Here is a 13547-nt window from a genome sequence, read left to right on the forward strand (position 1 = left end):
TGTTCTTTTGCTTAAAAAATTACCCTTATATTTTTTCCTTTGACAAGGGGAGTTATACTGAAATTATGAACTTTGTTTGAATTAAATGGTTTTCTTTATGTATTATTCTACAATACGAGATCGTACCTCCCCTCTTTGGAGTAAAAAATATTAAAAGTGCTGAAATATTAAATGTCTGTTTTAAACAGTTGCATTAATTTACTTCATCATTTATTAATTCCAAACGATATCGATAGATCTTCCACTCATTCGTTTCCGACGTCTATTCGCCCTTTTTAATAGACCGACGATAAAAACATCTGTATTACACAAAAAGTTAATAAGTAAATATTAATAAATCCGAATGCAAATGGAAGCATCAAAGGACCAATATTTCACAATCAAAAGGAACCTCCGGAATTAGGGTAGCGGTACCAGAGATCAGCATACAAAATGATTACATGCAGTCTTCATCCTCCTACAAAGGAACTCAGCGGGGTTCTATAATATTATACTTCTGCCTTTGTGGTAGCTTCACAACTCTGTGGGAAGCATGCTTTATGGTTTCAAATGATAAAACTGTTTGTCAGGAGCTTTGTTCGATTCGGATTCTTAGGTAGCGTAACCAATTTTGGCCACTTATAGTGTTCTTAACGAGATATTGACAGTTCATTATAGTTTTTGATGTGGTTTTCGTATTCATGACGGATGTGTTTTTGTTCCAGATTACGCGACGAAAGAGGCGACATGGAACGAGTTATGGCTATGGATAAAGCACGCGAGGGATCACATAACGGTAATGAATTAAATTAGTCATTAAAAAAAGGTAAAAAAGTTATCCACACGATCTGTCTTAATTTTCATCAAGAAGTTTTGATTGATATAAGGATATAAACGAGTTTTTTTTCCTAAAGACTTAATTACAATGTTAATTTATTCCTTGAAAAACTATTATTTTGTATGGGTCTGGAAACCTAATCATACTATTTCACAGGTTCATCTCCCGGCCACAGTCCTGTCCTGAACCTCTCAAAATCCGGGTCAGGCGGCGACCGCGACCGGTCGGACCGGGGCGAGCGAGACCGCGGCGACCGAGGCGACGGGTCGGCCAGCGGGAGGAGCTCGGCCGCCTCCCGCCGCACCCCGCAACCCCCGCGGATGCCCTCCGCGGCGACGGCGGCGGCGTCGCCCCGGTCGCACAGCGACGAGAGCGACGCGGCCTTGTCCGACCAAGACGACCATAACGTCAAAGATGAGGACGAGGGTGCGTACTTTCGTTTCTATAAATATAGGGATTTCATTATTCTAGACCACACCAAAGCAGAACCACTGCGAATAGATCAGAAAAACTACCTACTGCTCAAATCAGATTTCTTACTTCTTTCAACGATTCATCAACATCAGTATCAACGATTATGTCTGTAAGGCGAAGAAAAGCGATAAAGGGCAATCTTTCAGTCATGGGAGCAATTTTATACAAAAGAAAAAACGTCCATGTTTAGTACTAATTTAGAATTTCCATGGCCACCCAAAAATAATTGCTTATCGATGTTCCATACAGAAAAACTGAAATTCATATACCCTGAGTAGAATTAGGTATATGCCTAGGATGTTTAAATCAGTTTCGCATAAGTGTTGGATGGATATTAATAAGTGTTCTTCGACGCAATCACGGCCGGCACGACAGGAAAGTGTCCGTGTAGCATTAACACAGGCGAGTGATACCACCGTCCAATATACTGCCATGTAATGCACGGCAAAATTACCCAGTAATAGCCCTGGAACCTTCAGCATTCATAGTTCGGAAATTATCAGCCATAAAACCGCGTTCCTTTTATTCTAGAAACTGGAAACACTTATTATAATAAGTGTAAAATGGCTACTCTTCAATACATTGTAACTCGACATCCTATGTTAATTATTTTACGATTGGACGCGGCTGGAATATCATTATTGTACAAACAAATGTAACGTCATCGGACTGCGCCAGGACGATTCTTCATAAAAGGTCATTAAGTGGAAGATCGAACCGCGGGGATTAGCGAATGATCACACGGCCGCGCGTTCCCATCGATACCCCATCTTGATCCCTAGACACCACACGTTTACTTGTAATGGTCCTATATAATAAAATCTTATTACGAGTATCCTCCGCAATTGCCCACAATGATGTATGAATAGCGCTTAAAAGGACCCAATTCAATTTTACACGTGAGTCTCGAACAGCCCTTTGTAATCATTTTTATATTGTTACTAGCACCAGTTATCTGTGCTATTTCAACGTTATGTAACTCAACATTAGATACATAATCATCTACTAATGTTACTGTATCGTAAATCTTGTCCTATTAAGACTATTAAAGACCCATGATGGATGGCATGACAATTTCTCCGTTGATGTTGTTAGATTCGTTTTATCTGCAGCTTTTTGTTCATTGAATCTATTGCCGCACTAAATATTTTAATCAATTTGGTGCTATCTCCGTCTGCATCATCAATCAAGCGAAAACTTGTTATTAGGCCGACGTTACTAACTCATAAACGCAATTACAGCTATTTGAAATAGAATGAGAAAATCATAAAATTACCGCATACACAAGTGGCCACAGATAACCTTACGGTGAAACGTTATACCGCGCTTTGAATAGATAGAGATTAGGAGATATGTAGCATTTATTGTCTTTAAAATCATCATAAAGATTAAGCTTGTCATGGGAATCAATTTTTATCAGCAATCTATCTGTCTTCCGATCACTCGAGTGTTTAGAAATTGCTAGAAAATCATTATTCGCTTTAGCAGTCGACACGGGGACGGCGTAAATCAAAACATGGATCCAGAAATGTAAATACGTAAAGCATACAATAGCTAAATTAAGTGAAACAATAAGGATTGTGTATTGTAGTTATTGCAGGTTACACACAAAATGCGCAGAGAGCGTGGGAACGGATAGCGGCTAACGATTATAGAAAATGTTCACTTAGCCACGATTTTACAGGATGAGCCTCGGGAAATTTATGCAAACAATGGACTAGATGACCAAATCGATAAAAATATTAAAATTAATTTCATTTGTACCCACTTTACAAACGTAATTGATATTCAAGGATTGCTTTCGTAATCAGTTTATATTAAGATGATCAATAATTCGTATGTATCACGTTTTTGCCTCAGCCTATTAAAGCCTTTTCACGAATGCCCGTCTATGTCATTCAACTTTGATCTTTGCCCATCTCGTATTACCTTTTTCTTTCAATCACCATTCTAAGTTTGGAAATGACTTTATTTCAACGTCTGTTGTTCACGGTACGGTGCAATCGAATATGGTTCCTTTGTGATTGGTATAGAGATTCAGATCGTTTGTAAAAAATAGTATATCCTGTTAATTGGCCTTATTAGGGAGATGGTGTTGTGACAACCCGAGAGTGCTATCGTGAGCATCGACAATGACGAAACGATGTTGTCTTCATTATTTGATGAGCGCTCACTATCTTGTCAGCTAAATTAAATGTATCGATAGATTATTTTGGGCCGTGAGAGACGCCAATCGAAATACTTTCTTTTTTATGTGTGAGGTCCGTTATTGACATAGCGTGTACATTATTGTAATTATCTCGTCAGTTTTTAAAATAATAATGTGCTTATTGGTTTCATCATGGGCATTAAAGTAACCGTAAATATTTAGTGGTGATTAAAAGTAAGTGGAATTATGTATCACTGTGGGGAGATTTCTGAATAAATGGGTCCGTGTGGAATGCCAACTAGGTAATTATAAAGTAATCGATGAAGCGTACGCGCTAGTGGCCGCTGCAAAAGGAACACTTGCCCATAGCGCAACGGGCCATATAAATCGGTTAGAGACAGCCCATTCGGTGTCGAATGGCTTCATGGCATCCTTATTCAAATTCTTTGGCGGCGAATTAACTGTATTGTTCGAGTTCCAAATTTAAATTGCAATGGTTGTTATTGTTTGATTATTTTAACTTAACCTGGCTAGAAAATTATTCACTCTAAAAGCGATTTAGCGCAAATGCTTTTGGACAACATTTGACAATATTGGAGACAAAAAGTGTAACCTACATTGCGAAGTTGAAAATTGATGTCGATCTGAAAAACATTTATCAGTTAATTTAATTTGGTAGAGCTTTAGCAGTAACGACCTGAATAATTTGTGTGCGATTTAGACGTAACCGTATTACCGTTACGTCTAGGATAAGAGAGAAGAAGGAGTGATTAATTTCTAAACCTTCAATCTCATCAAATTAAGAAAGCTTAGTGAATCCAATGACAGTAAATCATAATTAACATAGAGTGAAACGTCCAGAATAGTGATCCAAACGGCCGGACTCCATCAAAGCTCTGCCACGGTACCACGCGATATCGGTGTTCGATGCAATAATAATTGCAATCCAATGATACACGCACGCGAGCCTCAGTAACACTGTTTGTCGGTATTGCGCACTTTTTGGTCGTACCACCATCCCTTTTAGGGCTTCTTATGAAGCTGTTACTTTCATTAATGATTTATAATAAGTCAGAATGAATACTTGAAAATTATGACGCGTGTATACTTGTAATAAATAATCACTCATCGTTATTAAATTACACGTCCGACGCAGTATGGCCTTTTATAAATGTTTTAACTATGCACCGATGGAATATATTAATTTAAATTTAATATTTTTAATAATTATCTTCTTCAAAGACATATAAAAATGCAGGCGGGTGATACATAATACGTAGTCCTATTTATTGCGAAGATCTGCTTAAAATGAATGTGACTTTTGAATAGAAATGTTTGCGTCTTATGGCTCTTTCAAATAAGACGTTTTGAGCTGGACGATACGTAGTCGTCCATTTGCAGAGAAAGAGTCATGAAATACAGGATGATCAGCCATTTCAGTAATCTAAACTTACATGGATATAGTAGTTGCATCATCTAATCTCGCCAATCTCCCCAGGAGCAGACTTGAGCGACGGGGAACGTGACTTGCAAGCATCGTCATCGCCGGCGCCGGTGAGCTACGCGGCCCCCACCGGGACCCCGCCTTCAGTGCCCGTGGACCCCACGGCTGACACCCTCGTCTCATCAACGGAAACTCTGCTGAGGAACATCCAGGGCCTCCTCAAGGTGGCAGCTGATAATGCAAGGCAGCAGGAGAGACAAATTAGTTACGAGAAAGGTGAGTGCTATAGATAAAGCTATTCAGTCTTTCTAGCTGATTCAGAAACAGTATTATCAAATACTATAGCTTTCAATATGGAAATAGTTTTAAAGTTTATATTATTGAGAAAACTTGGAGTAGGCTATAAAGGGTTGGGAATGTTGGTACCATAAAATGAAAGGAACCATTTTCAGAATTGTATAATTTCTACAAAGCTTAACTCGTACTCCTACGAGATTAAAAAATGCAAAGTGTTGCAAGTCGCAAAAATTATGCAGAATTAAAGCCATTACTCATTAAGCATCATGTTCTGCTGGAATGATATCAACAAATCGCTAAAAAGGCTAGTCTGTATTCAGAGCGTGATGATGATGGTGGCAAATTATGATGCCTGATGAAAATCAAACTGTTTAATATCTACTAAGATTACGTACATTTAAAACTGGATCTCTGTATATTGACCAGTTTCCACTCACCACGCCTGCTAAGTGGGGACTACAAAGTGAAAATCAGGTTTGCTTTCATGACCGTATTTGTGAAGGGGGCAATGGTTTTCCGATGGAAGCCAATGTATTGCAATATGCCTACCATTAACGTTGTAGATCGACCAGATAATATCCGTTTGTATAAGTTAACTATTATAAATTAGCAGCATACTTACCAAGAATTAGAAAAAAGATGCATCTCTTCTCAGAAAGACGTACGTTCTACCATAATTTACATATGAAATTATTATAGATTACGGAGACACTGTAAGCAGGAAGCCTTTTCGATGTAAATGTTAAATGTTATAATCGATATTAGTCGAGATCTCATGCGAATCGATTCTCGGTAATCGTACGTACGAGCAGCACTGATTAGGCGCTCTTAGCGTGTTGGAGCACGTACTTTTAGCGCAGTACTAGCTCCTGATGCTTCAAGTATCCAGCTGCCCATTATGAACGATATACGTTTCATTTGCATCACATTATACATTATCGTGCCTGTTTATTACGTTATTTAGCTAAGATATTGAAAAAGGAAACAGAAGTGGGAGTGTCGTTATAAATCGAGCTAAGTGCCTATAAATATTTCTAACTCCAGTAAATTATACTTTTAGTTGCTCTAATTGGACTCTTACAGCACAGGTAGCATGTCATTTATACTGTACACTAAAGTATTTTCTAAATGTCTCAAAACGATGCGAGTGACAATGATTAGGTACGATAAAAATATCCAGCTATTGGCTACATTGTATAGCAATAAAATCACATCGGTAAGTCATAAAGCTAAACACTAAGCGGCGGAGACAGCGCGGGCGCAGCGCGCATGTCGTGCCTTTGCAAATAGCCGTAGAACAGATGCGCCTGAGTTATGGCCCGGCCCACTATCATTACACACGATTCCATTCGGACAGCATAATTGTTTAATTGATATTTCTGCAAGTTATTTATACACGTCATTCCGTTTCCCCACGAGAAACACTCGTGCGCTATGGAGATGGTCCTGACTAGAGGAAATTGTTAACAATTGCCATTATAATTTTAAAGAAATTATCTGAAAAGGCTTTTGTTGTGTTTCAAAAAGTAATGTATTCAATTCTCGGATATCTAAACAACGCTGATGTTGTATAAACTCTACAAAAATACAGAGGTCGGGGAGAAAATTCCCCGCCCGAGTCATCATCAAACTTGAATATCAATATTGCGCCTCCAGCCAATTGTATTAATAAACAAAACAAAATGAGAAATAATAATGCTATGGGCCAACAAAAGGTTCCATTTCTCCCCCCGTACATAAGAGAACTGTAAAGGAATAAAACTCTAAGCCGGCGAGATTAAGAGTGGATTTCGCATATAGACACAACCCGTAATTTTGTTATTACGATAATAAAATTATTGTTGATGAAACATTTTTTTGAATCGATGTGTCTGGCGATCTTTACCGTTGAATTTTTTATAGAAATTACAGCAATCACTCGCTTGGTTCGCCTGCTCAATTGATAGGTGTTACTGGAGGCTTGCATTTTATTTGGCTCGGCCATTCGCTTTCGGGCAGATATACCAGATATTACCTTTTTCAATCTGTATGTATTTATAAACAAAGTTGCTTGTATATAATGACAATCATTTTGCTGAATGTGGCTATAAAACGCTCTTACGTCGGTTCTTTTCTGTACGAAGAACCTTGAGACTTTAAATCATAATCTCCGAATTAAAAGTAACTACATACTTACCTATTTGGGACTTTCAATGAATCTGCCTTTGAACTGAGAAAAGCACTCCATTTTCAAGTTGGAGTTTGAACACCAAGCTGCAAACACCACTGAACAAAACCGGGTGTTGCCACAGTTAGCAAACATAGGACATTTCCCCTCGCCAGCGAAATAGCAGATCGCTATCTAGGCACATTCGCTGACAATTTTTACACTAGTGCACAGTGGGTGACGCACTGACAAATGTGCCGCATTCACCGCCTTATCTGATAACGCGGGGAGGGTGGGTGAAAGGCTACCCATAAAACGTGTCGATTCGTTCGTGTAAATAGAGTAGCAATGAATGGGAAATGGCCGTCATATTGTACCTTTTCAAGTGGCTTTGAAGATTTAGTTTCACAGATACGTGGAGTGTCAAACGGTATCAGGTGTTATAAAAGTTTGGTTGGATTTTCCAAATGACGTGACATCTATTTGGTTTGGAATTTTTTGAAGTTATTTTTTGAAGAGATGAACATTCGAAACAGTCACATTTTGGCCGTTGAAGTTATCTTATTCGACTTGTAGTTTAACTTTAAAAGAGTCCGCTTACAATTGAAATCCATCCTTGAACGTTCGATACGGCACATCACCGCATTCCTCGTGCCAATCGAAAAACAAAACGAGTGTATACAAGCGAATCGGCCGATTGCGATCACCGCGACATAAATCTGCTTCGGCTACTCTTTTAAGCCCTTATCCCTGTTAATTCTTACCGCTTAGTTTATTTCAGACCGAAATGGCCCACTCTTGTTCCCGCTCTTTGTTGCTCTTTTGTTTTACAACTATCAGTTTTTGTTAAGCTAAGTGCCGGTCAATGGACAAATGGCATCGCTGATACAGGGGGCTCTTTATGCTGTCTTTTATGTCACTAAATGCCAGATAGATATCAAACTTATTGTATTATCTAAAAAGGTTTAAATGTAATAGCAATAAATAGTATTTCTAAAAAAATAACGAAGAGGAAAATTGTGTATGTAAGAAAACGTGTCCTATCAATAACATGGAAGTGACTGATCGGTCAAACACGAACATGGTCAATGATAAAAACTGATGTGCAAATAGACTCGCCGACTTGTGTGCTCAGCTAATGGATTCAATTGATACGAAAGCTTTCACAATGCTGACGACTCGACATTATCACTGAAACTAAATTACTGTTACATATGAGATCTATAAATAAACAGGTACCTAAGTGCTGCCGTTGAATTTTCGTTTGGGTTAAAATATCGCAGAAAATGTTATCGCCCATCAAAGGTTAACAAATGGAAATGCAATTAAATTGCATTTTACAATTTACTGTTGTAAAATTTCTTGTAAAAGTGATTTTAATTGTGAAGCTCCGTTCTTTGGCATAGCTTTCTTGCTACTCTACTTTAAAAGCTCAGATCCGTCTTTGGTCATAAAAATGTTTTTTTTTATCCACAACGAGGAAGCTCTTGGCCTGTATCTCACCTGATGGTAAGTGATGATCAGACCCAAGGTGGAAACCAGCTTCACCCGGAATCCTCAACCACGGAGGAAGCTATCTTACCTCTAACTCTACTTATTTCAATAAGAATACATCTTATTTGATTTCACGCTATGAAAACTTCATAACTCAAGTGTTAGTAGCTAGAATAACAGCATAAGATAATAATCGCTAAAAACGTGAGATAGTAGGAAAGCATGAACCCCTCAACCATCTAAATCTATTTGAATTTCCCTGCAATAGGAGTTGTCAGCGTACCTGTCCATCACGAAGCTTCAAGAGGCGAGTGCTAGCTCCCACCGCGATTCTGGTTCTCGCTAACTTTCGTTGTAATATGGCCTTTATGAGGTCGCAATAGGGTGGCGCGGGTTGAAGTACAAATAACCGCCCCCAGCGGCTAACAAGCCACCGAAGATGCGCGCGCGCCGATAGAGCCAACGACGCATTGTTGCCGCGCCGCGCCAGCTTTCACACCATTGTGCGGACCGAGGTGCACAAAAATCACCAACAGCAATCTTTGTTTGTTTACTTTGAGTCCACTTGAGTTATGAGTTTTCTGATCGAACGCCCTAGAAATTGTTGTGTAAAATAACAATGTTCTAGGACTAGTTGAAATGGGATTAACGAAAATTGAGCTCTATGGAGATGCCATAAGGTCTTGAGGGTGGGATAAATGAAAAACTTGGCTCTTCTTGCTCGATAGCCTGCTTGTATTACCAGTGTTTAGTGTCAAAAAGCGTGTCCCGCAAAAGAGGCGGCTTATTCGTGCGAAAGTTCTGCGGTTTCCTAGCATTCGCTCATTGAACTAAGTAAACAATAAGTGACATTAACGGCTGCATATTAAAATGCCATTCCAGCTATGTACCGATACGTGAGAGACATCGGCCATATTGGATTACTTGCGCGTGTCGCTCCGGTTACTGCGCACGCGACTCGACCACACGCGCGACATCTAGCGGTGTAAACTTTGAACATTGAAAATGCTAGGTTTCACGGGCCGGTGGTCAGGATGGGTGTTGAATAATAACTCCACAGTAATCTAATTACATAAAAGAAGTAGTTTCTTTGGAATACACGTTCGCGATGCACAACCTGCATATTCATATCCAAACTATATGGATGATAAGTATGTAGTTGTTTTTATTCGAAGGGGCATTTAATACGAGCATAGATTTAAAGAATCAACGACAAAACATGAAACATTGACATATTATGAATAACTTGCTATGTCTTTTTATGTATCAATATGACACACGTACTTTTCTTGGCATATTTATTGTGCCTTAATACACAGCCTTATTTCGTAGAATATTTTTCCACAACGTGTAAGTATTAAGGTATGTTCAGTTATTGTTATTGTAATGGGAAATGCTTCTTCCGTGTCTATACGGGGATAAATCATTATCCCTATTTTCTTGGGGGAAAACTTTGCGTGCGTTCGTCCCGAGGCGTTATGCCCAAATATTTAATAATGGAAATATTAAATTTTAGTTCTGCCATTTAAATTAATGCTAATGTTGTTGCTGTATGAACACAGAACGCAAAAAACAATAATGAATTCTAATAATATCTGCAGCAATTTTTTTCACATCTAGCTCTTTTTGCGGTATTATTTTATGTCTAGATTTCGAAGAATTACCACAGCGACATCATACCTACATTAATAAAATATAACAATTTTAGTTTTTTTTTTCAAGATAAGTACTGGTGTAGTTTAATATATTTCAAAATTACTGAAATATTGTTTTAATAATTAATCATCTGAAAAGATTTTGGTACCTATTAATAAACAAAACTAAAAGCCTGTTCGTAAGGCAGAGGCTTGCTTAAAAATAAATGCTTAGTTTTGACTCTAGCACACAAACTAAGCGTTCAACACTAGGCTATTTTGATAGATAACTGCCTTAGTTACCCACACACCCAGTAGAGCTGACACGCTCTCTATATAAACTATGAAATGTTAATCCTATTTTCTTAAGTAACGAAGGGGTCCTAAGTATTTACGGCTCTAGCCCGGGGCTGCATCAACTATTGAATTCATCAAGTCACTCATGCGCGAACTTTGTAATCCGTTTGGTTTTGCTTTGAATATCTAGGAAATGAGCCGATGTGTTGTTTTTAGAATACTTCTAGCTAGTTAGCGATAGATAGGTATCTGACGTTTAAACTTGTTTTACTTACAAGTTGAACTTTTACAATGCTTTGACCAAGTATTCCTTTTTATTTGACTCTAATTTTAAAGTAGGTTCAAGTTACTAAAAGTAAATTGATTTCAAAATATCTTATTACCATGACGCCATAATGTTTCTTAGTCACTTCTTTAGCCCGTAACCCCATCGAGAGACAACTTATAGACGCATAATTCACAAACAGTAGCTCAAATATGAATCCTGTACCGCAACAAACCAAGAAACTCCCTCAGGATCCCAGGATCTAATGTAACTCCGGTATCGCCGCGCGGGCAAATACAACACCAAGTTCTGCATTTGATTTTGAACTTTAAGCTAACGATCTAAAGTTTGAGACGGGGTGTAAGTTCACTGCGTTTGCGTCCTTTGGGGGCGTCGCGGGAAAGTAAAGGGGTAAAGTGATACAATCGTAAAGTTTAATAATAATTACATTCTCAACTCGCCTCCCAGGTTGTGCACAATAATTAACCGCTCGGAATTACTTAGCCGAAATAATTTAATATGACACGCGCCCAATTGTAAGTATGAGAGGAGGAGTGCGTCTTTATGTAGTGTCAAATGCGCTTATACTCGTACAGTCAGCGTCAAAAAGTTCGTGACACCCAAAGTAGCCAATAAGTTCGCAACACGTCTTTGTTACAGTTGGAATAAGGTTGTGATATCAACTCATTGGTCACTGGGTGTCACAAACTATTTGAGTCTGACTGTACTCGTAGCAACGACTGAAGACTAGAATTAGTCCAGTCAAATTAGACATGAACCCTGCAATAATTCGCATACAGCTGAAAATTGGTACGAATGTTCGGAGCACCGTTATGAATTAACTGTGAAAAGTCCCCATCAATCCGACGTGTGCTAAAAAAAAAATTCAAGGTCAAACTTAAAAAATACGGGTTTTTGAGGTTTTCACCCAAACGGTAAGTTTTATCACAAAAATATGTATGACAAGGTTTAAGACCATACAATTATCTATCAAAATTGTCTATACACTTTCTCCTAAGAGTCAGCGTTTCTGAGATTCGATGATCCAAAGAGTCAAAAAAGTGTTTTCTTCATAACGGTCTTACACATAAATCCAATGTGATATCGCCTCGTGCCTCAACTCAGCATTGTATCATGATGTGTTGTCGACGTCGAATATAAAATGATCAACCTCAATGTCGTCTGTCATCTTTAATTATCGAAAAATGGGTGCAACTTTGACGAAGGACTGCACCGTGAGTTTCTAAGATACGAAGTTTTCGTGTCTATTATGTTTAAGAGCTCTTATATGCACACGTCACTACTCTACTTGTAACTCTATGGTCACTCTTTTAGCCCGACCAAGTTAGACAGTCCAGGTTATAATAATTCACATAGAGCTGAAAATTTGTGTGAATGTTAAGAACACCATCCTAAATGAAATGTCAAAAGTCCCCGACGATCCGTCATTTAAAAAAAAAAGTTCTCGAAGTCCCAAGTTTTTTGCATTTTTTGGCCAAGTAGTAAATTTATCATAAAAATAGATAAGAAATAATAGTAGATCATAAAATTATCTATTAAAATTGTCTTTACCCCCTTTTTCCTAAGAGTCACCGATTATGAGGTAGAACGATTCAAAAAGTTAGTTTTGATGTTCTCGTTATATGCACATGTTTCCACAACACCTATGAGGGTTATTTGGCGTATTTATTTTACCAGGTTTTCCCAGTAGGCCTTTTTTAAGATGTATTTGTTATCCTGTTCAATTCAAAACTATTTTAATAGAGTTGAAGTTGTGGACTTTTGGAGTAGTTAACAGAATGCGAATTCTCCAACTTTTTGCATCGTTACCACATAAACGGTGACTCTTAGGAAAAAGGGGCAAAGACAATTTTAATAGATTATTTTATGATCTACTACTATTTCTTATCATTTCTTATGATAAGTTTACTGTTTGGCGGAAAAATGCAAAAAACTTGGACTTCGTAAATTTTTTTTTCAAATGACGGATCGCTGGGAACTTTTGACATTTCATTAAGGATGGTGTTCTCAACAATCACACAAATTTTCAGCTCTATGCGAATTATTATAACCTGGATTTTCTGACTTGACCGGGCTAAAAGAGTGACCATAGAGTTACAAGTAGAGTAGTGACGTGTGCATATAAGAGCTCATAAACATAATAGACACGAAAACTTCGTATCTTAGAAACTCACGGTGCAGTCCTTCGTCTAAGTTGCAAACATTTTTCGACAATTAAAGATGACAAATGACATTGAGGTTAATCATTTTATATTCGACGTCGACAACACATCATGATACAATGCTGAGTCGTGGCACGAGGCGATATCACATTGGATTTATGTGTAAGACCGTTATGAAGAAAACACTTTTTTGACTCTTCGGATCATCGAATCTCAGAAACGCTGACTCTTAGGAGAAAGTGTATAGACAATTTTGATAGATAATTGTATGGTCTTAAACCTTGTCATACATATTTTTGTGATAAAACTTACCGTTTGGCTGAAAATCTCAAAAACCTGAATTTTTT

The 13547-nt window shown here is 38.1% G+C and overlaps 1 protein-coding gene across 4 annotated transcripts in view; it reads left to right on the forward strand.

Annotated features, from left to right (window-relative positions):
• LOC135072618 (dachshund homolog 2) overlaps positions 1-13547 on the forward strand; it is a 160341-nt gene that overhangs the window by 104832 nt on the left and 41962 nt on the right. For 3 of the 4 annotated variants that reach the window (XM_063966615.1, XM_063966617.1, XM_063966618.1), the window contains 3 exons: positions 705-775; positions 974-1243; positions 4939-5160. In XM_063966615.1, the coding sequence (XP_063822685.1) occupies positions 705-775; positions 974-1243; positions 4939-5160 (563 nt within the window). The remainder of the gene's footprint in view (positions 1-704; positions 776-973; positions 1244-4938; positions 5161-13547) is intronic. The other variant, XM_063966616.1, reaches the window with a different exon arrangement.

Source organism: Ostrinia nubilalis, chromosome 6 (assembly GCF_963855985.1).
Source record: "Ostrinia nubilalis chromosome 6, ilOstNubi1.1, whole genome shotgun sequence".
NCBI lineage: Eukaryota > Metazoa > Arthropoda > Insecta > Lepidoptera > Crambidae > Ostrinia > Ostrinia nubilalis.